The 25,635-nt window shown below is 42.2% G+C and overlaps 3 protein-coding genes across 5 annotated transcripts in view; 1 reads left to right on the top strand and 2 right to left on the bottom strand.

Annotated features, from left to right (window-relative positions):
• Positions 1-1,251, bottom strand: part of ptprub (protein tyrosine phosphatase receptor type Ub) — a gene marked incomplete at its 5' end in the record, with an annotated part of 143,725 nt that extends 142,474 nt beyond the window's left edge. For both annotated transcript variants that reach the window (XM_079164198.1, XM_079164199.1), the window contains one exon: positions 1,182-1,251. In XM_079164198.1, the coding sequence (XP_079020324.1) occupies positions 1,182-1,251 (70 nt within the window). The remainder of the gene's footprint in view (positions 1-1,181) is intronic.
• A 3,514-nt stretch (positions 1,252-4,765) lies between these two features.
• LOC306700220 (glucocorticoid modulatory element-binding protein 1-like) lies at positions 4,766-11,238 on the bottom strand. The gene is made up of 10 exons (XM_079165173.1): positions 11,196-11,238; positions 9,859-10,000; positions 9,449-9,507; positions 9,168-9,289; positions 8,936-9,039; positions 8,248-8,432; positions 7,682-7,840; positions 5,847-5,984; positions 5,488-5,604; positions 4,766-5,403 (listed from the first exon to the last, which is right to left on the bottom strand). Exons 2-10 carry the CDS (start codon positions 9,981-9,983, stop codon positions 4,865-4,867), a joined length of 1,548 nt encoding a protein of 515 aa, XP_079021299.1. The 5' UTR covers positions 9,984-10,000; positions 11,196-11,238; the 3' UTR covers positions 4,766-4,864.
• Positions 11,239-12,090: 852 nt separating this feature from the next.
• Positions 12,091-24,518, top strand: LOC306700127 (discoidin, CUB and LCCL domain-containing protein 1). 2 transcript variants are annotated; one of them, XM_079165043.1, is made up of 15 exons: positions 12,091-12,218; positions 15,500-15,721; positions 16,378-16,515; positions 17,579-17,630; positions 17,715-17,787; positions 18,465-18,598; positions 18,716-18,753; positions 19,043-19,234; positions 20,005-20,117; positions 20,234-20,408; positions 20,527-20,619; positions 20,797-20,890; positions 21,274-21,311; positions 21,395-21,505; positions 23,371-24,518. In XM_079165043.1, exons 1-15 carry the CDS (start codon positions 12,116-12,118, stop codon positions 23,811-23,813), a joined length of 2,019 nt encoding a protein of 672 aa, XP_079021169.1. In that variant the 5' UTR covers positions 12,091-12,115; the 3' UTR covers positions 23,814-24,518. The 2 variants fall into 2 exon arrangements, with proteins under 2 accessions (XP_079021169.1, XP_079021170.1); XM_079165044.1 differs by having other exon boundaries at positions 21,398-21,505.
• The last annotated feature ends 1,117 nt before the right edge of the window (positions 24,519-25,635 follow it).

A 25,635-nucleotide genomic window follows, 5' to 3' on the forward strand; every position in this document is an offset into this window, starting at 1 on the left:
AAGGAGATTTTGAAAACATGAATGTGAATGAATATGAAAGGGTCTGTGTCATGTGTCAGTCCTATAAAAGATATTTATTTTTACCACTCCGCCCCTCTCTTTCCATCTCTCTGATATGTGGCTGAGTTTCAATGGATAATGAAATGGGAAAATGTCAGAGCATGTTTCCAAATGTCATCTAAGAAATTGCATGATTTTAAGCATTTAATCTGAAAAAGACATTCTCTTCATGCACCAATCCCGTTCATTTACACCCAAAACAGAAAACAATGACTTCACATTTGAACATGTATCATTATATATGGAAAGCTAATCAGTGAAAATGAATATTTCTTCTACAGCAGGACAACCTAAAAGACCGGAGGCAGCCCATCACATCAGGAGGAAAATCCAGCAGCGTTGAGAATTAATCTGATCTATTTCCCCACAGTGGATATTTGGGGATATTATAATAAGTATTTGGTTTAAAAATAAATCAATGAGCAAAACAACAATCCTCATTCAGATGTTTGCTAAACTTCGAGAGAGTCACTCAATGCAACTATGCAACCCTGTCTGTATGGATCAGCTCCAGGTTTTGGTCTGTGGATGTTAGATTGGTTCAGGCTGTTGGGATTTGGGAGATTCGCCGTTCACAAATATCGACCAAATATCAACTAAATTGCCTGAAGGTAGTGGGAGTGTCGTACATGGGGTTTTAAGGGACACATTGTAGCTCTGAATGAACTGATTTCTAACTTTGGAACACAAGGTCAAACCCCTTTTTACACTACCTGGCGCCTTTAAATATGCTTGAGCAATAGCAAAAAAAAAAGGAAAAGCAGCGTATTGCAGAAGATTGTGTTGTTTGGGGAAATTGGAGCTTTCCCCAGAACGCACATACGCAGTCCTGCTAAATAACCAGCATTTCTGCAGGAGTCTGGCACCAAGTAAACTTACTTCAGTTCACAAAGTTATTTAAGAATTAGTTTATGTTTTCTACTGATGGGATTCACACTGTGTCATTAGTAACGGGAAGCAGCAGCCCGCAGCAGATAAACGCAGCAACGCGTTCGGGGAAAGGGGGAAGAAAGTTGTCACCTACACCGGACTCGCTCCGCTTTTACGTTGTAGTGTACTTTCATCCACATGTTAAAACTTCCCAATTGCATGTATGAGATCGAGATGAATGTCCGCCTTACCTGTTGGCCCCTCGATGCCATCGGCGTAGATCTGAACAGTCAAAATCAGCAGAAAGGCGCAGGTGTTCATCGTGCGGCTGTTTTAGTCCACTTTAAATGTGCAGAAGAAATCATTGCATTCACTCCGTGACGTCCGGACGCTCGAGCAGTAGAGCTGAGGCCATCTGCTACCTCAGTTCTCACTGAGAGGAGTTTCAGAGACACTGGAGGAGACAGGGCAGAGCTAGTTCTGCAAACTGACGTCAGGGTAAACAGTTCAGGGGAGAGATTTCTTTCTTACGACCACTTTCCTTCCCAGCCGCCACTTCTTTGCGTATACAAAGTATGAGCCGGGCGCCTCCAAGCGGCCGACAGCAGCAACGACACTGTGGTATTCAAACGTCGGCCAAGCAGAGCCCCAGACTGTGTGTGTGTGTGTGTGTGTGTGTGTGTGTGTGTGTGTGTGTGTGTGTGTGTGCGTGCGTGTGTGTGCTGGTACACACTTGCGTCTTTGTGGGGACCATGAGCAGTTGAATGGAGACATTTTTGTAAAGTGTGGACCTTTTTGCCTGTGTTTACTTATTCAAATGGTTGTTCGAGGTTTTAAATTGGATGTTTGAGGTTGGGATTGGATTAGGTGTTTAAATTAGTCCAGACAAGAACTTCATCTCGACACAAGGTATGTATAGTGGCTTTGGTTAAGGTACGACTCCAAGGAATACAGTACATGTAAGTCAATGCAAAGTCACTCGAAAAGACGTGTGAAAAAAATGTGTCTGTGTGCGTTGGTGTGTATCTGTGGAGACAGCGACAAGGTGCTGATCTCTTTCTCTGCCTTTTCATCCATTTTGGCTTAATTTGAGACATTTCTTAATATAGCCCAGCAACTCCTAAGACCTGTCAACACGCACCCAGCAGGACAGGTACAGGATTATCACTCTGACAGCAACAGGTTGAGAAAATACTCATTATTTAAAGGAACACATGTCGTTTTTCCACTTCTGTGTGTAACAATGATGAAGTCATTCTCACGTTTAAACATCATATCAGCAATATGACTAATTATTCCAGCTATGCATAATACGAAGTTGTATTTGCATTTTCACAGCTGAGGTTAGCCATGGGTTATATTAAAACAAGACAGACGGGTAGGAATTGCCTTCACACCTCCTCATGACATGTGCACAGCATATTTCTCCATACATTAGATAGCCTGTCATGTTGTGTGCATTGAATTTGCATTTGATGAGGTTTCATTTTTCTTCCCACTGCTGGCCATGTTTGTTGGAGAACACCTGACAGAAATCACTCTTTGCTTTTATGTTCAGTGTGTAAGTATAGCAAACCACTCTAACTCTGACGTGTACAAATATTTCTCTGGCATGTCGTAGTCCCATATAACACGTTTAGAACATTAGTCGTGTATAAGATTATGAGCTGGTGGACACTAGTCCAATGCTGCAAGTTGTCCTGCGGCATATCATTACAGCATTACAGCGTTACACAGCCTCTGGGATTCACCTTTGAAATCGTTGCAAGTGCTGATGCTGCAGTCACTGCTCTGCATGAACCAAGCTGGTGTCAAAACATGGCCGGGTTGACACATTTAGCGGTCGATCCAAGAATCCCAATTGGATCAAGATACCATTATGCCGGCTATTCATCATTCATGTTGTTGTCCTGTGCGAACATTAAAGCTGTGGATTGAATTACAGGGGGCACAACAGACGCATCTAAAATGCTTCCAACGTGAGAGCACATCTCTAATGTTGTTAGCCCCGAATGACAGATGAACGATGGATTGCTCAGTAAATTACTTTAAGCAAAGGAGCACAAGATAACACCTGTAATTACACCTGCTTGAAGCATGGCAGTCATTTTGTGCTCTGGTATTCAAGGCACAGAGTAGCAATTTTTTTTCACTCGAGAGTATTTTGGCCTGAATCCATTCAAATGCATGATAATCTAATTTGCAGTAAAAACCAACAGGATGTTGCAAAACACTGTTTGAATCCAACAACAGGACAGGCGACAGCCTGATGCTGACAGCTGCACTACGATGAGTTGTTTTATTGAGTATTTCAACAGCTGCCACTCATGACCCATCACAAACAACTGCATCTGCACAGGCAGAATTTATAATAACATATTATTCGTTCTGAGGGATGTTGTCAAAGGCTGGCTATCAAACCATCACTGTCTATCACACGGCATTTGCATGCAGCACGGCGCTTCGAAGGTAAATGAACAGCGGATCACAGGACAGCTGTTGGAATACACTTTGTTTTTATGAATGGAACCAATGCAAAAAGGGATTTACATCAGGGGATAGCTGAACCTGTGAGAAATGGGAGAAGTGTGATGTGATATGTGACTCAGTGGAAGAATAAACAAACCAAATCCGTCTACATGTCTAATATATTGGCTCCCAGCAGTGAGCACTCCTCCTGTCTGTACTCTCACAAAGTCAGTCAACAGCAGCGTTTTACAATTCTTATCAACAAGCTGCTTCTGTTCAAATATCAAACATAAAGGTTTTTATTTTAAATATGATCATTATGTTACAGGGTCATTTTGGACCATTTTTGTCACTTTTCATCTTACTCTCATTATTTTTCTCCTGTCCTATGTTTTTTCTTTAATAAAGAGAAACGGGAAAGTAAAATAATATTATGTCTTTGCAGCACATGTTAGTAAAACCCTGCAAAAAGCAACATTACGCCAACAGTCACAATTACCTTATATATAGTTTTCACTGTCAAGAGTGTATTCTTTCCGACAGTGAGGAGGTAGTGCATAGCAGCACTTAAGCATTATAACAAGTGAAAAATATTTCACAAAATCAAAACACACAAGTGTAACTTACAAAAGTTCAATTGCAAATAGCATCGGAAACTAGTATGAGGAAAACATTTTCACAAAGACCTAAAAAAGTGGCTTTTAGACAAAGAAAAATATTATCACCAAATATAAATAGAATAGAATAGAACCAAATGTTATATTTACAGAGATTAGAGAGGCGTCTTAAAAATCTATTTTTTATCTTAACTAAGCTTAGAAATACTAACACGAAGTTAAACTATATTCAGTAGACAAAATAAGTTGTGTTTTAGGACCGCAAATAACCATTATTATCATTATCAATTAAACTGTTGGTTGTTCATTGCAGATTAATCACTTCTATTCTATAAAATATTAGAAAATAGTGAAAACAATGCCCACTGCAATTTCCCAGATCCCAAAGTAACAGCTTCATGTTACAAAATACTGCAAAATTCAGTTTGACCAACAGTCCAAAACCCAAAGGTAAGACGAGGAAACCAGAAAATATTCACATTTGAGAAGCTGGTCCAAGTGAACTTTTGGGATTTTTTCTTAGAAAAGGAATCGATTATCAAAGTTGTTGACAATGAATTTCCTGTTGGTTGACTAATCAATGAATTCACTCATCATTTCAGCTCTTCTGTGTTTTGAGTAAAATGTTAGAAACACATGACTAAAATGCTCTTCATGAATGTGTCATTTGCAGCCTCAATGCAAGAACAAATCTGCGCCTGTAACACCGCTTCAGTAACCACAACTGAAGTAACCGCAGTATTTACTATACGGGCATACAAGGGGAGAAAAGAACAGTTTGACAAAGTAACGTCTTCAGGCACAGTCCCTTAGTTAGTCCAGCATCTCTTTGAGATTGTTTCTCTCCCTCACTTACTTTTATGCTTCTTTGACGCCTTTCTTCCTATAACCACCTTGTCAATAACATACAAGCCCTCTGTCTCCTCTACTTCCTCACTTCTACGGTGAGGGTTTTCGTGATACTTAACAGTCCTCTGTCCTTTGTGGATGTGTAAGGTGTCCTCTCCCTCCACGCCCTCCTGTACCGGCCTGCGAAGCTTCTCCTGGTTCCCCGTCTCACTGAGCTCACGCTCCCTCTCCAGCGTGGCATCATGGCCGTCCCTGTCCCTCCTGCCAGCTCTGATATGGTGACGCTGGACAGCGGGGGCAGAGAAATGGGCGAAGAGCTGAGGGTTGATGGTGAGCTGAGCGTAAGATGCAGCAGATAAACCGGTAACAGAGAGAGGCTGGATCATGGGGCTTGTTTTGACAGGGGACAGCAAGTTGTGGGTTTGGCTGTTTGACGGGTTGTGATATTGCGGTCGTAGGTGTTTCATGGACAGAGTTGTGTGGGAGGGGCTTTCATCACGACCCTGCCTCCTCCGCTCCTCCAAAATCTCATCCGACACTAAGGAAAAACAGGATATTTGTCAATACAATCCACTGGTATACCACGGTATGTACCATACATTGCCTTGGACAGCTTTCTCACCATAAACATTGTTATGGATTTTGTTCTCTTCATGCTGGCTGCGCTTCAGGTCCAGAGCTCGCTTCACTGAGTCTAAAAGGCCAAACATCTTACAGAGGGAATTAAGTATGACGGCATCTGACAAAACAAAATCATCAACAGTCAGCTACAACGATTAATGCGATTGTCCACAGAACTTCCAAACCACTTAAAAAGAATAAAAATCAATGTCCATGAATTTCCCTCTCAAACCAGATTTGGCTGCTGGAGCCTTTATTAAAAAGCATTATCAAATCTGATTTACTTTCTTTTTTTTTACTTGACTGACATTTAACTAAATACAAAGCAATTGTTTTCACAGTCCAGTGGTTAGTCCTCACCTGTCTCCTGCAGGCTGGCCTTCTCACTGCGAACCTCCACTCCTTTAAGAGTGGCTAATAATTCAGTCTGGAGACTGGACAGGACCTCCCCCATCAGCCCAGACTCTGCCACGCCCTTCCACAGGCTCAGTACTCCATCTATGGTCAATTAGGTGGGACATTATTATGATATGTGGTGAACTCTTTGTGTGTGTATGTGTTTGTCTTTTCATATAATAATATAGAGCAATAAGAGAAAAGTGCTTTTGCAGAGGTGATTTGTGTATGTGAGCTGTGGCAGAAAAGGCAAAGCAAACAAAATAGGAAATGTAGGATTAATGAGATGGAGTGTCAGCGTTGGAAGAAAAAAAAATAAAAAGATATAACGAGATAGAGGAAATGGGAAGGGTGTAACACTGAGAGGATGTTAAATGGGTGATATAGGTAGAAATGACAGAGCAGGAATATAGTTGGAAAAGGAAGGGCAGGTTGGAGAGAAACAAATTAATTGGGATCCGTACAAAACTGAACCAAATAGAAGTTGAGTATATTAGAGTGGTAAAATGTCAGAGGTGCTTGATATCTTATCTTGAAAGAAATACATCCACTTACACATTAGCTTAAATATCTGTCAAGATAAATGCAATTTACCCACGGAAAATATTCCAAATCCCATTCACAGCTATCTGAAGTTCATGTATTTCTCCATGTCGGGAATGTACACTAATAGAAATAAACACATTTCTGGAGATAGAGGAGAGTAGTTATAGGCTGAGTATGTTTCCTTAGAGTTGTCAATTAGTTTTAAGCCCTGTGACAAGCAATACCGCTTGTGCAGTGAGGCACTGCAATTTGCCATTCAAACAAAAGATCAGAGGCTATTTTACCTACTGTGGTCCAGCTGGAACAAAGCCTAATCGGGTCACCTTTAAAAGCCCTTAAATCAAGGCTAAGGTCTCTGCAAGAAGAAGCCGCACTTAGAAATGTCAGATGGCGTCGAAGGTAATATAAAGGGATGTGACTCTCTGCTTTTTAGCGGTAAGCAACTTTTTAAGGTCAGTCTGCAGGAATGGCAGAATATCCCACAACTGCAGATTCAGAGGTTTCATTGGCTCAATGTATCAGAGGTGTCAAGCAGCAGTGGCTGCAAGAGACACAAGGGACTGACGGACTGGTGTTAATATTCACAGTCGTCATTGTTTTTCTATTTTTTCTTTTGTTTATTATTCATGCAATTGTGGTTACAATTTCAATCTGAATGTTTCATTTATTTTCCTCATCCTTTTCAGATTTTTATCCACCAGGATTGTTGCAAATGAAGGGCCTCTGGAGGACTGAAGGTCAGTGGGCTGAACCTGTGTCTCCTCCAATAATACAGAGGTGTCTAATAAACTTTCCAAATTTACCTCCAGGGCATTGCCCTTGGTAAGCTGACAAAGAGGTTAATAACTGAAGTAAATGCAACTTCCCTGAGTTTACAGTGGAGGTTATAACAAGACTTCCACGTGCCAGTACAAAACTGCAGCATCCCACTAGATTCCTCCTGTGTGTCATATTTTCGCAAGTATCACATATTACGTTATGAATACTAAACAACACCGTCTTCATACTTTAGCCTAAATAAGGCTAAAGTATGAAGACGGCTCCTATTTTCTGGAGGGGGGGGGGGGGGGGGGGGGGGTTTAATGTGCAAAGAAAGTTAATGGATTCCGCCTTAATAGTTCATATACTGTATTTGTCCTATCAGCCAATCCATTTCTCCCCACACGCTCTTCCTCATCCTGTTCAGGCTGCTTGTCAAGCAGCCTGAACAGCCTTAAATGCCTTAAAAGCCTTAAATGCTTTCTTATATTTACCAGGTGTGTCACCCCTCTTTCTCTTTGCACCATGTCCGTTGGCTGTTGTGGGATTTACATCCCGGGCTGGACAAGGGCTCCACTCTGCTGTTGCACTGAACTTCTTCTCCAAAAGCTCCTCTACCTCTGCTGCATCATGCACAGCCTCTCCTGAAATTACTACAGAACAGGATACACTGTAAATAGAGAGCATAAACATCTCATATTACCATTGAACATGAGTAGGCAGAGGGAAGACTGCCAAGGGAATCCAACGGTTTTTTCCCCCTCACTGTCATGTTTTTTTTTCTGTGCAGTGGTTGCTCAGTAAGGAAACCGGTTTGTTTATCAAACGATATCTGACTGCTCTTAATGTTCAGCTCAGTTACTAATTCCTTATTGCGATTGAGCTCCAACAGCATGTGTCAGATATTACCATTCTTGTTTCATTTTATTGAGGATAAATCATATCCAGGTGGCTTTAAAAGTTGTTTGTCTGCACCATATCAATCACAAAAACAAACAGCAGCCCAAGCATATGTGGGATAAAAAAAAATGTCAAACTGCAAATGCCAACTGAAATCTACCTGTCAGGGGAGGCACCTGTCCTCCAACAAGGTCAAGAGCCAGACATGACGAGCTTGGCTGCACCGAGGTCCCCGGAGGAAGCCGCGTGCTGTTGATCAGCACATCAAATTTAGTGCTGCGGCAGGTGTTGCTGCACACGGTGTCATGCTGGTAGAAATCTATCTGGCCGGAGTCCATCATTTTCCTGCGAGGGGAAGAAGCAGGTTAAAAGAACACGACAGACTGTCGTTAAACAATCTCTTCCCAGAGGTTTGTTTGACACAAAGCCCATTGATCTGACCTCTGGAGGACTAAAGATCACAAGGGCAGATATTACCTATTGAGTCGGTATATTGACTCACAGTAACACCAAGAACAAGTGCAAACACGATAAAAGAGTGAGAAGTCTCACTCAGCAGCTTGGCTGCGTGCTATTTGATCCTGCTATCATAATAATGCTCCTTACAGACTACCTCTGGAATGCCTTGGCAAACCCCAGCACAGACAGACTCGACACAAGTGCAAATTATATGAATGAGATACGTTGTTGACTTCATTAGATTGAGGTCCTTCAAGTCTGACACTTTAACCCCAATGCAACAAAGTAATTAAAGGTCAAGCCGTTTTACAGTTAGCATCAGTCTGCAGCTATAGGAGGAACAGGACAGACAGAAAAATAGTGTTTTCGTTGTATTTTCACAAGTCTACCTGAGCATTACCCCTCCCAGTCTGATGGCCCTTTTCCAGTCCTTCAGAGTGGCTTTCCCTGCCAGATGTACAAACTGCTTGGGACTGATGAGCTGGTCATTGAACTGGAAGAGAAGAAGAACACAGTGTATGTTTATGGAAGCCGTTATAAGTATGCAGAGAGGAGAATAAGACAGAAATAGCAGACACAAATGTCTGGTTGAGTGAAGAAGGTTTAACTGTGTCAACGTACTTTGACACATCTGATGTTGATTCCAGGGCACACAAACTTCTTAAATAGTAGAACCGCTCTGCTGTCTCCACAGGTGATGGGGTAGCCATACTCAGTCTCCTCTCCTTCTGCTTTACTGTCTTCTAACAATCACAAGCCAAAAGTAAATAAATAACTTGCAGCAACAGTGTTATATACTCAACAGCAAAGCATACGTTCAACAAAATAGGATTGCTCAGCATTCACAGGAATACCTTCCTGCTGTAGTTTAATATCAGCAGGAATTTCTCTGAGTCACGTACCATGATGTGTCTCTATGGCCAGGACTGTAGTGCCAGTGTCAGCAATGTCATCATTTAACCTGCAGAGGGCGACAACATGTACACATTTAACAGAATAAGGATTTCATGCAAACTGAGAGTTGAATATTTCTATATTTAAACAGCAAAATAAGCAAATAGCTACTGCATATCTAACCTTTTTGAAATGTAAATGCTCACTGTCATCGTCTTTAGTTCAAGCCTTCATTAAACGGAATATGAGCAGCATTGATGTAAAAAATAAAATAAAATGTCATAAGATATTCTTAAAAATATTATCATGATAAAAATATGTCTAGGTATTTACACAAATATGTTTAAATGTGCCTCTCTGTTGTGTCACACAGCCAATAATCGACTGGCCCTTTAAGGATACAAGCCTGTGATGTTACCCGTGCAGGATGGGCTGCAGGTGCAGGATGACTTGAGTCTTATGGTTGTTGCCACTGGACTCCCCTTCCTCCTCCTTCACCGTCGTGAGATCCCCTGAAGACACAGTGACCTCAGCAGCCGCCATCACCCCTCCCCACAGAGCTGCACGCAGAGAGGGCCGAGCACGCACGTTAACGTCCAGATCACACACTCTCACATGCAGTGATGCTATTTAATGCACACACAAGTCAATAAAAGCCTCCCCCAACAGTCTTCTCTGGCTGGCATGCAACTGTTATAGAAATGAATCCCTACTGGGCTTAAAATGGCATAATCCTCAAATGGAATGGGCCTTGCTTCCTATATTGCTCTTGACAATGCACATTAATATCCTAGATAATGGGGCAAAGGCTTACAGTTTTAACTAAAACCTGGGTTATAAGGACATAATTCTAAAAATGATGAAGCGATATAATAGCTACAGTGGACATGAATGTTTTCTTCAGAGTGAAATTCTCAAATCAAATAATATCAGCACTGTGTTATCCAACCTTGTTGCATTTAGGCCACTTCTGTATGGCAACAAAAAAAGACCTGTTGAACAAATATAATCTGCTTGAGTATTGTTAACAAGTCATATTATGCAATCATTAAATCCTAGTTATTTCTTTTGTCTGCTGTCATAATGTTCAGTAGGCTCTATAGCTCACAACATTTCTGAAAATTGTATTTGAATTACGAAGTAAGGTCCTTAAATACTGGCTATATAGATGTTGGGAAATAAACTCATTATGAGTCAAATGTTATTAAAGTGTCCACTGGGCTTCTGTCTATGGTCAGATGAATTGGGGTAAAAAAATAAAAAATAAAGTAAATTGCCTCCCCGGTAAACAGTTAAGGAATAATGAATAATAAACTGTCACTGCATTAATTATGATTCTGCTCATAATATTATCTCAGTCCTACACAAGCAGCAGCTGAGGCGATGATATCAACAAGCACAGGGAGAAATGAACAAACTGTCTCTTAGGTTAATTCCATGGTAGAAAAACAAACAACATGTCCATGCATTGAAGAGCATACTGCAATACACCGATCAACATATTCAACACTATGTCAAGTAGCCATTGTTGGATCAACTCCTACACGGACACTTGCGTGCCTTTCTCACCCTCCTTCACCCACTCACACTGACGTCCGTCGGTGCGGCAGCACGCACACCCCGGCCAACACGGGTACGACGGCACGCGCTCCTGTCCCAGAAGAGTGTGCACAAAAACCTCGCCGGGTCTACCCTAAAACTCCGTGACACACTAAACCTGCTACTTTCAATAATATTGTCACCGTTTTTACTTACCGTTTTTACAGCAGGGGTTAGTTCATCCTCTTGCTTGTCAGAGAGACACGAGAGCATGCGCCGTGTGCTGCTTCGTTACACTTCCTGCAGTGAGCAGCATTTGCCTGAGAAGCATCTGTCCCGCTGTCACGAGAAGCGGTTAGTTCGCACGCGATGTGTAAATCGGTCAAACGGCTCGTGTGTGCAAGCGCGCGCGGCGCGGCTTGGTTTGAGCTCTGAGGCACGGTGCCGCATATGCTGGGACATCCCGAGCTTCACAAACATGTTTTTCAACCCAAAAGGAAGTCATTAATTATTTTTTGGTTAATGGACAGATCCCTCTTGGTAGGTTTTAGGCTCGACAACATGTGTTTCAGTTGCCACTTGTGTGGCCTCATTTCGTTGGGTTTGTCATGCAATAAAAAGCTGTTCAAAACAGTTGAAAATAGTGTTGTGTATGATGATGCGTATATTTCACCAGCAGGTGGCAGGCTTTGCACTTGCAATTTCAGTAAAGCGTGTTAAAACGTCACAAGATATTTAAAAATGTTGGTTTTAACCATATTGACTTTTAAATGCATTAGCCTACTTCACCTTCTGTATTTTCTAAAACAGCCATATAAATAGATAATAAATACATTTCTATAGTTGTTACAGAAGAACATGGGATCCAGGTTCAGTGTTGCCATATTAGCAAACAAGAGTAAATCATTACTATCACTGCCAAACGACTGGTCTCAGATCAGCCCACCCCTACTTGGGAATGGAATGCTTGTGATTCTGTGATTGACACTAACGGAGAACCAATGAGAGGTCGAGCTTACGTCTCGTGGCCAATAGTAAATATCTAGTACTTCGTACCATAACTTTTTACTGCGGACAGTCCTGCTCGAGCCATCGAGGCTTGCACCTTACTTCTTCCCCGCAGTGTTTTGGAAATCATGCTTTCAAAGAGCGAAAACATCCGAGATGCTGTGAAGTCTCTTGTTACCGTTTTTTGGATCACTTATAGCGTCTGTTCCGTACGTGTTGACGGCCAGGAGGGTAGGAACAAAAACCTATTTTGTTGACGCTTTTGATAAGATAAGATGTGACGCGAGGTTTTATTTCAAATATCTTGTTGGTCGTTTTTACTGAATAACAGTATTTATTACTATTTTTAAAGGTACTGCTCCTGGGTACGAATTGCTGATAACAGATGCATTGCTGGTTTACTTTAACTCAATGGTATGTTGTGACATAACTAGTTGAAAAGTTGCAGAAGTGTGTTAAGCGCCAGTGATCAACAGGCTTCATCAACCTCCACATGCACACGTCCTACTATCGTGTACTAAATGTAGCCTATCACCATCACCTAGGCTTGTAATGCACAAGGAGTACACGTTTTATCAATTCTACTGTCAGTCCTACTTTTATGGTATGCCGTATGAGAAGCTTAATATATTATATTTGTTTATGTCAGTGGTAAAATACAATGTTTCAAAATGAAGCAGGCGTAAAGGTCGACCATGTGATGTCATGGCTGCATTCTTTACATACTCTTCCCATGTTCATGTTTACCTGCTGATCCCACCCAGCAGCTTACCTTTCCCACAGGTATTATTTTTTTCCAAAACGACCATGTGATCACTGTGACCATGCACACACACACACACACACACACACACACACACACACAGATAAATAGAATAGCAGTTTACTGGCCTGCAGACTGTGACTGTAACACTCAGCTATACCACAAATCTTTTTTTTTGTTTATTTGTGTCTGTCTCTCGGGCTTTGGTTTCCTCAGATCGGAAAATGATTAAGTCCAGGGTTTATATACTTATTCTGAATCACTTTTTGTTTTCTGGCAAGTATGCAAAGAGCTTTGGTGGGGCCAGGGTTTGGGGGGGGGGGGGGGGGGGGGGTTGTTTGTAACATTCTTGTTATGCTGAAATTGACACACAAGACAGGCTAAGGCAACGTAGTGACAGGTAGCACAGGTGAACATCCCGTCTGCCGGTGAGGACCTGTAAAGACCTGCCAGCAAAGCCTCAAGTGGAAAAACAATGTTGCGGGGCCTGCTTTAGATCGACTGTCTGCTCTCCTGCCACCCAGCTCCACTCCAGTTGTCTGTAATTCACCTTCTAAATTGTCTAAAACTGGTCAGAACAAGTCAAACACACATCCGTCTCTGAATGAAACTAGAAACAGATTGTCCTGGAGACAGAGTCTAGGTGAAAGGGTTCGGTGAGCAGGGGGGAGATTACCGGCCACCCAGAACTTCCCTTTAGCTCCCAGCCTCTGTGGCCTCCCACCGGAAGGTGACAGATCCACGCTCCGTTGCCCACTGTTCCAGGGAGTCCTTTGGGGACTTGAGGAGGGGCAATAACATCCAAAGGTTTATGGTATTAGGAGCTGAGGAGCTGTCGGTGTGATGCAGGAAGTGTGTGACACGGGGTGAGTGGAAGGTTATCCTCCTGTTTCCCCTCAACAAGCCTCCGGGAGCCTTATAAGGAAGACAAGGACAGGGATGACTGTAGGCTTAGATGGACCCTGGTGTTTTGACCATTCTTGGAACACGTCATTACTTGACTTTTTTGGGGGTCAGGTTTTGAGCCCGCCTCCCCCGCAGCACTTATCTCTGTATGACCACTGTGGGAATTGACTTATTTTCTGTGACACACGGGGATGCTAGAGGATCTAAATATTTGTGTTTTCTGTTCCCGTTAAAAGTGTTAGTCACAGCAACCGCAGGTCAGAGGATGTAATGAATCAACATTCGGGTCAAACGCTGTTCATTAGGAAAGTAGTGCGTAAAGAAATAAAAAGACTTTTGATCGATTTTCTTGCCATTTCTTTCAAGAACAGCATCTCTTCAAATAAAGTTTAAAAGGTACACATTTTCTATTTATTCTTAGAAGCGTATCTTTTGCAATATATCCAGTGTACAGGTCATGGTGTGTGGTGCGGAGTACTTCCCTCACAGACAGTTGTGTCATCAGAAGAGTATAAACATGCCCCGTTCAGAAGAGACCTATTACTCATCTGTCCTGAAATGGTGCATTAACAAAGCCCTTAATATTCTGTGTATTTAGTGAGAGAATTAATGACGAAACCGTCTGCGGTTATGGGATCTTACTCCGCTTATAACTCTTTTCGTGACATGTGTTGTAAAATACTTCAGCTGTGTGAGAATTAAATATTTATTGTTAGTCCTGTAATCAGGATTGATATTACACTGTAGAACTGAAGCAATAGGACGATTTAATAAATGAGTCGATGAACAGAGGATTAACAAGCTAAACGTTTGGTAGTTGGTTAATTATTTTACGTCATGCTAATAAGGGCGAAAGAAAAATTCCCATAATTCACTACTTCAAGTTTGTCAATTGTGAATATTTGCTGGTTTCTTTAGTCTTCTGTAAAATACAGGTGAACACCTTTATGTGAATATGCCAGCTTGGGCTGCTGAAAATGGTGCTAATTGGCAATTTTTCACAGTTTTTTGACATTTTGAAAAAACAAATGATTGAGTGAGAAGATAAGATTCATCTCTAATTAAAAAAGGCATTACTTGCAGCCTTTGTACACTGTAAGAACTGAATTTTCCTGTCAAAACAAGAATTCAAATTCAGTCTATTACATTATAACTTTAAAACTGTCACGATTAGGCTTTGCCTCTGTGTTCTGTGTTTGTCTACCCTCCTCACTCTACCTGTCAGTCACTCCCTCAGCTTATTCCCTTCACCTGCCTCTGATCACTAATCAAGCACTTCCCCCTCATCAGCACAACTCCTCTCACCTGTTCTTCCCCCTACATAAACTCCTGCCCCTCAGTCACTCCTTGCCAGATTCTTGCAATGTCTACCCGCCCGTTCGGCTTGTCCTGTTACTGGTTTCCCTGTCTGCCTGCCCTGTTTTCTGTCCTGCTGGATTTCCTCCCCTCTTCCCTTGTCTCTTCCGTGGATGCCCCATTGTGCCTGTAAGTCTGCTGTTGGATTTGAATTGTTCATTAAAACACCTTCTACACGCTACTCTGCCTGGTCTGCGCTTGAGTCCTCCACCATGCCCCGTGACAAAAACACCAATAACTAACCGTTTTAACTAACCAGAAAATGGTTCAGTCCTCATAAAGACATTTTTGTGATAAAGGTATTGACAGAAAACATGAAGAATGACTCTTTACTTCAGTGTCAGTAGCCATTTTTTTAAAGAGCCTCTTCATAAACAAGTATCTGGCATCTGAATCTGGAATGAACTGTCCCACTGTTGGATCTACCTCGTGAACTGACGTCTTTTGCCCCATCACAGACTCCCTTCTTGTGCTTGTATCATTTCAGGCAATGGCTGTGGACATTCACTGCTGGCCACAGAGTCCGGCACATTGGCCTCTCAGAACTATCCGGGCACCTACCCGAGTAACACCTGGTGTAAGTGGAGGCTTCGAGTGGCAGAGGGGCGAACGCTGCGGCTGCTGTTTGGGGACTTCGACATTGAGAGCAGCCCAGGCTGCAGGAATGGCTCTCTTGTGATCGCAGACAAGAGCGGAGAACCCAGTCTGGGTAAGCTTGTTCACCGCTGATGGATGTTTGTTTTTTTTAAAAACATCTCAGGTTTATGTGACGATCATTGTGTCTGAGACATTACAGAAGTGCTCCCATGTCTCCTGTGGAGATTTCTTTCTGCAATGCCTGCTGATCGACTATTAATGTTCCATGTCATTACTGAATACACACTAGGAATGCCATTACTCTGACACATTGACTGAACCCAGTTTTTCAACAGACACATGCACGTTCTCCAACCAGCTGTATCAAGTCGGGTCCTGAGGGCATACAGAATTGACAAGACACCAAAATGACGGAGATAGAAATATTCTGTGAGGCTGCCTTTAGTGTTTATCATCGGATTCCTCACAACCTGGCTCATGATTTTTATGTTGTTTTCAACACCTTCCCTGCTGGGGAGGTGTTCTTACATGCAGTCTACAGGACTCTGCTTCTGACTATACAGTTGTCGGTATGACAGGAAGACAATAGTGGAGTAACTCAAATCATCAACTTCTGTTGATAAATGCTTATAAGGGACTGACAATATATTTCACCATTCAAGAATGTCATTTGTTGTTTGTGCAGGCGTCTTGTACAAATCATGGTGCCAGAAAACAACAAGGTAATGTGCTTTTACACATGTAGTTTGTGGGTCTGCGTGTCCACAGGTCCAGTGTGTGGGAAGCTGGATGCATCACAGAAGAATGTGACACTAAAAAGCAATGAAGTGACAGTAACGTTCAGGTCAGGCCCACACCGCTCTGGACGAGGGTTTCTACTGTCATATGCCACAGACCAGTATCCAGGTAAGGTATCCGTAACTGGTTGATTACTATTTGCGAGGTGCTTCCATGGTTATAATAAGTATATGAGCACACTGTTGTTCAGTTATCACTACTGTGTTGTAGCTGAGCCTGTAGAGCACGTAGCTCAACTTTACGAAGGCACTGAATTATAGTTTGAGTTCAATTTCTCAAATTTGCTCATTTACAAGTTTACACTGGTTTAATTTGAACACCAACGTCTGTCCTTGTGTATTGTGTGTTGACGTGTATGTGCGGTTGCGAGTCTATGAGTCACTTCTTATTGGCATTCATCCTCCATCGCTATCTTTGCTGTGGCGTGTTTGCTCAGAAAGCCGGAGTAAAGACTCCTTCTCCCTGAATGGAGTGAGGCCTCAGGCTTCAGTCTGTCGCTCGGAGTGGCTGGAGTTCTTTTTCCCTCCCCCTCCTCTTCCCTCGCACGTTAACCAATGCGAGCCCACTACCATCCCGTGTTTGTTGGAACCTAGCGGCCGTCGATTTACTCTCTCTACCAATGCAGATTGTACACATACATGTTTCTGGATTGTACAGATTCAATTAAAAAAATGATACAGTGGTTAAGGTTCTTCCTGTGTGTCATTTTAATAAGCAAGGTCTGAATGCTAGTCTGTACTTAGAGATAATTTCCTTTTCTCTGGATGAAGTAATCCGTACTGTTACAGTATGTATCATAGTTTCCTGTTTTTTACCGAGTTGTTTATGAAACCCGTCAGTGTCTGGAGCTAAGCCCATGTCCAGACGTACAAACCACTGTCTGTGAATTGTGATCACACGAGGACCATTCACTGTACTCGTGAACTGTGACAAAGTCACAGTAACAAAGGGCTTAGTCACATCAACAGCGATGACCGCTTATCCCCTAATATAGCACATGTAGAGCATGCTAGACCATCGCACACAGGATCTGTGTGTGTGCCTGGTTTAATGAATGGTGGGGAGGGTATTATGTAAGCCCGAGTTACTGGGTTATTTGAATACATATTCAAGAAAGTAGTTCTCAGGAGTGTTTATTTTAATGTATAGCCGTCTGTTTTTCCTTTTACAGATCTCATATCTTGTTTACAACGAGGATCTCATTCTAGCTCGCAGCTTTTGAGGTAAGTGGTTGACCTCGACATTTCCCACAATAGATTGAGTAGAAAAGTGAGCGTTTCTCACGTTTATTTCTGTCTCTTTCTCAGTGTGTACTGCCCTGCTGGATGCAAGAATGTCACAGGGGATGTTTGGGGAAACTCTGAACAAGGTTACAGAGATGTAAGTAAACCACATTTCAGTTGGACAAACTTAGTTTAAACTCGCCGTCGAAAATGACGGCCAGAAAATGCAGTAATCGCGCCCCACGCGCCGGCCCGTGATTTTCCGGCAAATGGTCTCGACGCTTGGTCGTGCACTTCTGAATTTTTGTAACTTGGTGCCCGTGATCACTTGACTGTCACAAACAGTTCACTGATAAAAGCCCTATTTACATGTCTAGGGCTTAAACAAAGAAGGCCCATTCTCTTTTAAATGCTTTAGAAAGAGGTGCTCTTTAAAATCTACATTTGAGTATATGTTTTGCCGGCCAAATCAAATTGTCTACAGGATATTCAACCATCATTTCTTTATAATGCATGTAATACATTAACTTTTTCTTTACAGGGCTTGTACAAAGGCAATAAAGTAGTCCATAAATATGAGATATGAGTTTACAGATAATTACAATCCCTCCTCGTCATTGTGGTGGTTGCTTTATGGCTTTTTGCCAGTTACACCTACAGTCTATGTGCCATATATGGGCATATCTATGAGTTACACTCGTTGTCCTTTTGGTTCTTCACAGTTTATTAACAAATTAATTTATTAAATTAATAAACAAAGTTTTAGGCTTTTTGTGACTCATGTATCAATTGACTTGATGTCTGAAAGTGGTCCGTGTGTTTCCTCCGTTACAGACCTCAGTTCTGTGCAAGTCTGCAGTCCATGCCGGAGCTGCATCTGATAGTCTGGGAGGTCATGTTACTGTGAACCGTGGGAGAAGTCTTACACTTTATGAATCCACCTTTGCCAATGGAATCCTTTCAAAAATGTGCGTCTGCTGTTCGTGTACTTGAAATGAGAGATCACATTAATGTTGAGCCCCAAATTCATTAATATTTGATTTTATGTAGCTGTATTGACCTTTTTAACGGTCCTCTTTTGACAGGGGATCATTATCTGAAAAGAAGGTGCTCTTCAGTCAAGGTATGAGCAAGAAATTACATTTATCACTACATGTTGTTAAAATTTCAAGGGGCACAACCAGTGTTTTTACATGTCAAAACATTATTTACATTTCCGCTGTTCATTTCTCATGACATCCTGATGTATTTTAGAATGTTATAAAGGGATACTCCTTTCAGTAAAATGTCAAAAATGAATTTGTTGATTAATGCAATTCATTGCAAGCTCTGCAGTAAAGTATGCATGCTTTGTAGTCAATGTTGCTGTATAGAAAATCATTGGTCCATCCTTTCCTCTGGTCCCCAAACAGACTGCAACGACATCCTGAGTGTTTCTGGTTTAAACGCCTCATCTTTCTGGGATAAAGACAGCCAAGAGCACAAAATGTTCTGGTCGTCCAGAAACATGGGTTCAAGCCACGAGTTCTTGCCCTGGGCTGCAGACGGTAATGATCTGAACCCGTGGGTGGAGCTGGAGCTGAGTGATAGAAGCACCATCGCAGGTAAAAATGTTGGAAATAGTGTATGAATATGTGTGCAAAATGTGCTTATTTAAAAACATGTATGATACTTTAATGTAGCTGTGTAAAGGATAGGTCTGATGACCTTCTGTATTGTTTTATATTGCCAGCAAATTCCATGAAAAGCCCAAAACAAACAGTGTGTGTGTGTGTGTGTGTGTGTGTGTGTGTGTGTGTGTGTGTGTGTGTGTGTGTGTGTGTGTGTGTGTGTGTGTGTGTGTGTGTGTGTGTGTGTGTGTGTGTTTTTGTCCAAAACCTGGTATACTATAGATTATAACTCTGTGCCACTGACCTCTGTTGTTTTCTAAAAACTATTAAAAACACATCAGTGAGTTGCACTGGTTGACCTGTTCCCTAATTAAGATAAACATGGTCACAGTAATTCATTAGTAGTCAATCCCACGTACACCTTCCTGCTGCGTCCTGCCAAAAATACTCATTAGCACACCACGCGTGTATTAATCCACTGAAAATGTCTTTAGTAATATTTACTGCTGTTTGACTAATGTTTGCTGAAAACAATTGACCTGTTTTTAGAGTTCTTCAGTAGGAACCGATGAGCGACAGGGTGAGGAAGTCACAAAGTAATGACAGGTGGCTCAACACATTTGGATTTATTGACAATTAAAAAAACGATATCATCAGATATCAAAATTGTTCGACCAAATTTCAACAAAGTGTATCTTTTTCTTTCTGTTCGCAGTGTCTTACTGTATTATGTATTAATATTATATATATTATACTTTTTTCAGGGATAATAACAATGGGATCAAACGACCACTACATAGAATCCTTTAGTCTTTTTTTCAGCAAAGACAGAAAAACTTGGAAGTTTTACAAAGGTGCTCTCAGCAAAGAAAAAAAGGTACGCATTGTACCAAGTTCACTGATGTTCACCGGAGCTCACATGGCTACTGAGTCTACACTGTAGGCTTCCTGGTGTTCTCTGTGAATGAGTAACTTGGTTGTTATGCTTCCCAGGTGTTTCATGCCTATACTGAAGGACACCTCAGGGTTCTCAACAGCTTTTTCCCTCCTGTGGTGGCTCGGTTCGTACGGCTACAGCCACTGAGCTGGCACGGCCGAGCTTCAGGTCAGTTGCAAGTCCTGGGCTGTCCTGTCGCCAAGATCACACCGAGGTCACGCTCAGCCGCCGGTGGGTATTATCACTACTTATCCGGGATCAACTTCAAATGTTAACATGATCAGTCTCACAGTGCGAGTTCATGACTTTACCCCTGACGTTACGATGTCCTGTCCTGCTTGTCCAACAGAATCTCCGCCCATCAAAGTTAACATGGGTACACCGCGGCCCAGCCCCACCCCCGCCCCCACAGATGGCCCAGTGTTAGTGGAGACGAGACTGAGTGTGTACTTGTATCACCCTAATTTCAGATGTGTAGGATGACATTTAATGCCAGTCTATTTTGGAAAGATTTCATGTCAGATCGGTGAAATAATGTTTATTTATTCTTCTTTTACACTCGACGTTGCTCACACACACAAACAACCGTTTACTGACTCAGACACTTGTGTTCCTGTAGGCTCCAGTCAACCAGTGATAGTGGCAGTGGGAGTGGTCCTGGGGCTGATAATGTGCGGCAGTTGCTTGCTGGCTGGAGTCTGGTGGAAGAGAAGGTACTGTATTTTAAAACTATTTCACTTTTTTTTGGTTTATTTTGCACATAACTCATGGAATAATGTCATAATGTATAAAGTGTTATTTTATTCATACTTTTGGTGACTGGGAAAGATACTGAGGTTGATGATTATTTTCATTATTGATTCATCAACTGATTGTTTTTTCAATTAATAATCATTTTAATAATATTTTTAGCTTGAAAAATAACTGAAACAATTAATCAATGATTTAAATATATTGTCAATTAGTCTGTCGTCTGATTAACTGACTAATTGCTTCCGCTCTAGTGGTGATGCTCCAAAAAGGCACAGCACACTACAGAAACTGTATCAAGTACGTACGAGACTTTCATTCTGTGTTCATCTCCTTCTCCTTGTAGGAAAAAAGAGTCACAAATGAAGTACTCCTTACCCACAAGTACGTCAAGTGCTCTTTGATCGTTTTTCACTATTTTTCAATCTTCTCTCAAAAAGCCTGACGATGTGTTTTGGTGTGTCAAGTAGGTTGTCAGAGTTTCCAGGCAAAGAGTCTCTCATGCCCACAATCGGAGCTCATCTCTTACCCTCTGGAGCGAAATGTCCACGATGCTCTACCTAGCCCTCCTCTTAATGGTGAGAATTCATAGAAATAATGTTTTACTGCTGTGCCTCTGCATTACTACTGTCACGATCAGCTGCTGTCTTCTTTTTGCCGGTCTTCGTCCGTTCCGAGTTTACTGAGTGATCTCGAGCGGGGCGCTCTGCCTTCCCTCCTCCATCCTTCCTGCTCTGACAGTCTTCAGTGGTCAGTGTGAGGGAGCTCATGCCAGGCCTGACAGGCAAACAGCTCTCTCTCCACGGGCTGTCCATTCTTTCCCCTGGCTCAGCCCATCACCCAGACACAGTATAAACATTCCTTTCTTTGGTCCATGGAGCCTCTCTGAAAGAGACCCTTTAATTGGAGCTTGATAAAGGGCGCTCAGCCTACACCCCTCCCCACCATCACCACCAGTCCCCCTCTCTGCCTCCCCCGTCCCCTCCCCCCCCCAGCAAGGGGGCCCTTCACTGAGAGGTCCAGTGATAAACAGGACAGAGGGTCAAAGCAAAGACAATCACAGCCCTTCTAATTAAAATAGCTCCGGCTCTGAGGCTTCCTGTAGGCTCATAAGTAAGGTCGAGGCCTCCCACGCCACAGCCTCTTCTGCTGTGGCGAAGAGAAGGGTCTGGTGGAATCCAAGAGCTCCACTGTCAGCCCCCATACCGGTGATTGGAGGAGACATTGTTGGTGGCCAATTATCTCATGCAGGGGCTCAACATTGGCCGAGTGTGAGGCTGCTTTCAGGGAGAGGAGAAGCATTTTCCCAGAAACTGCAGATGCAAATCAGCAATTGATGCTAAAAGAGTTCTGGTGGTGTCTAAATATTAACTCACAAATTGTCGAAAACTTGCAGAAACCTCTCGCAAGACTCGCTATGTGAGGGGCATGCCTAATCTTAACCATCTCGAAAGATACAGTTGATGTTGTCATACTCATTTAATAACGTTTTTTTTAATCACAGTATAAGTGTAAGTGGGGATGCACCAGTGTGTTTTAAAGCTCATTGATATTTCCTTCCCCTATTAGCTGACCCTGGTTATGCATTTTGTAAAAGCCTGTTAAGCGATTCTGGAACGCCTGTTTAACATGTGCGTAGAGGTTCATTCTTGCCCTTGGCAAGGCCTACACTGTGAAAAACATTCATGCTCAAGGTTCACCTACTTATCAGCTATCCCGAGGCTTGGGAATAGCTAAGTAGTTGAATCTTGACTTTAGAATTTGATCAAAGTATTTTTTTTAAAAGGTACTTTAAGGTATCAAATGGTTTTAAAGATTTTACTTTGATCCTGGATAATTTAACAGTAATATTTGGTGATGATGTTTTAAATGAAACTAAGAATAGTATTTCAGGAGTGCCTTGTTTACAGGGATATACAACATAAGTGTAACAAGTTGTAGAAGCATGATGAACCACTGCATTGCAACCAAGAGTTTAAAAAAGTGATTCCTACAAGATAACAAATAAATGATAACAAAGGACAAAGATATTGTATAAACAGTCACTTCCTGTGATTAAGGCAGACATTTGGTTTCTTGGAAAGAGTTAGATGAGACTGTACAAGGCTGCAGCTAGTGGCTAAGGTTAGCACAAAGACTGGAAACGGGTGGAAATCAGCGAGCCTGGCTATGGACAAAAGTAACAAAATCCAAACCTCCCAGCCGCCTCCAAAGGTCTCCAATTCACACATTGTGTCTTGTTTGCTTCCTCCGTACATAACCTGAAGAGTTTTTTGCCGGTCTATTTCTTGCCTGAGACCAGTAAGTAAGAGTCTCTAGCACCTGCTCAGAGCTGACAGTATCTACAGAAATGACAGTACCATGCCAATGTTTGTTGCATCTTAAACTAACAGAAATACACTCTCAAACTGTTTTTTCTTTTCCTATTTATTTGTCCTTCCAGACTATGCAGCGCCTGATGTTGCAGCCATTGGACAGAAGGTTGGGTCAACGTTCAGACCCTCCTCAGATGAGGGCTACACCACCCCCTTTGCCTTCAACCATTACGACACTCCTGGCAACCTGCCAGAGTACACCGAGCCTCTGCCCCCAGAGCCCGAGTATGCCACCCCGTTCGGTGAGCAGCCCTCGGAGTCCATGCTACCAACATTGACGGGGATCGTTCACAGCAAAACACACGGACCCCTTATACCAGCACCTACCGCTGGAACCAGGACGACATCCAGCCACGCTCAGTATGACTGCCCCTCACACAGGATGCTGTCCAATGGCTACTGCACTCCTGCCCCACATGCTAATGGCCCAAGGCCGATCAGTGTGCTCTACGCAGAGCCCAAGTCATGTGACTCTTTACTACAGAAGCACACATATGAGGAGCCTTTGTGAACACAGCAAGCTCAGACATGGGAGGGGGAAAAAAAAGACTCTCCTGAACTAAAATGTGTGTTGGGAGCAGAGGATTACTTGAGGTGATCTCAAGCGGACAGAAGACATTAAGCTGGACAGTGTTGTCCAGACAGTACTAATGCTGACAGAGCTGAACTTCCAGTGAGTGACGTACCCAACGTTGATTAGTCACTTGGACCACGATGCATATACGAGGGTACACAACTCAGATCTGAGCCGTATGCACACAAGTATGTCCTTCCTGGAAGTATGTCGTTAAACAGCGAAAGTATCCTGTGATGCACGAAGAAAATGCAGGTTCAGTTGCCCCTCAGTGATACTGTTTATTAAAATGTTTAAACACAAGCTGCACTTTCAGAAAACACATACAGCAATGTATGCAGTGTATTTAACAGGTTAATGCAAAAAAAAAAGTGGATTAAGTACGTTACATGTCCTCACAAAACATTGTATTCACAATGTATATTTCAACATGTTTTGTTAAAGCAAAAAAACTACAAATGGCACACTGTAACAAAGTGGTAAAGATTGTTGCTGTGACTTTGTATAACCACTAGGTGGCTCTCTTGAGCTTTAAACAGTAATGTGTTGTGTAATTATTTGTCTGCTGGTTCTCACTCCTCCGATCATTGTCATCCATTTATAACATTTATAGTAACAAATAAACACTTTTTTTCAAATAAATTACTGTATTGTAGTATAACACAGAAAGGCACAACAGGCAAGGTGGTGTAATGATTATGATTTGAGAAAGACAAAAAACCGTATCATTAAAAAAACATTCCAGTATGTGGCCTTATTATCCATTAAACTTTTGCCACAGTACAGCAACAAAATTATGTATTTCCTAATTTGACTTAATTTTCTATGCCAATTTAAGATTTTCACTGATTTTTGTATGGAGAATCCAAATTACTAAAGAAATTAATTCAACTAAACTGAAATGCCATTGCTGTTGTTCCCACTACGAGGAAAAGAAGAAGATTGAAAACTGTACTTTCCCGCATTACGAGGCGTGTTATATTCTAACGGTCAGGTGGCAGTCCTCCACTATATCTGAAAATGTTACTGAAAGCAGCTCAAAAATTGTAATCGTAATTAAACTTTCTAGAAATGCTTTTACAAGCTCTGGTGTCACAATAAGCGATGACCTCGCTGACCTCGTCCCCTGCTGAATAAGGCACAATAAAACAACTGCTTTAATAAAAATACTTTAGATGTTGGCCTGGTGTTTGATTGCAGCAGCAAAGTGTTAAAGGTTGTTTTTAAAAAGATGTGAAGCCTGTAGCAGTGATGCATTTGCAAAAACAGGCAGCTGGACACTTTACTTCTAGAAAAATGGCAACCACTCTTAAGTATGAACTACTATCAAGCTAGAAATAGCGCAATATCAAAGACCTTTCAAATTGAAAAGAGCAAAACATAAAGTTATTGTGAGGAACTTTTAACTGATTATGAAACAGCCAGTTTAACACTGATGCCTTAATATGACCCATACAGTATATACACAAGTAAACAAGACCATCAGCGAGAAGACTGGCTATTTCTCTGTAGTTATTCGTAATGCCATCAGTGCCACTGGGTTCAAATCCCCGCAAAATCAGATGAAATCATGCAGGGTTCACCAGAAACTGCTTTCGGCTCAGAACCACAATGGGGCCTTCGACAACAAGCAGCGCTCTGTGGACAGACGCTTTTTGACCTGCTGATCCGCCGGGAGCCGACTCGGACGCCACGCTGCTGGAGGCCCATCATTGATGGGCCCGCTGGAGGGAAGGGAGGCACTAGAACCAGGACTGAG

This window comes from Pholis gunnellus (genome assembly GCF_910591455.1).
Source record: "Pholis gunnellus genome assembly, chromosome: 8".
Lineage (NCBI taxonomy): Eukaryota > Metazoa > Chordata > Actinopteri > Perciformes > Pholidae > Pholis > Pholis gunnellus.

Coding starts and splice junctions, on each gene's coding strand:
- LOC306700220 (XM_079165173.1), bottom strand. CDS start 9,983: ATGGCGGCTGCTGAGGTCACTGTGTCTTCAGGGGATCTCACGACGGTG. Junction 9,040..9,167: donor TCAACATCAGATGTGTCAAA/GTACGTTGACAC, acceptor CTTCTCTTCCAG/TTCAATGACCAGCTCATCAG. Junction 5,605..5,846: donor GGCCAGCCTGCAGGAGACAG/GTGAGGACTAAC, acceptor TTGTTTTGTCAG/ATGCCGTCATACTTAATTCC.
- LOC306700127 (XM_079165043.1), top strand. CDS start 12,116: ATGCTTTCAAAGAGCGAAAACATCCGAGATGCTGTGAAGTCTCTTGTT. Junction 20,409..20,526: donor GAGGTCACGCTCAGCCGCCG/GTGGGTATTATC, acceptor CTTGTCCAACAG/AATCTCCGCCCATCAAAGTT. Junction 21,506..23,370: donor ACCTAGCCCTCCTCTTAATG/GTGAGAATTCAT, acceptor TTGTCCTTCCAG/ACTATGCAGCGCCTGATGTT.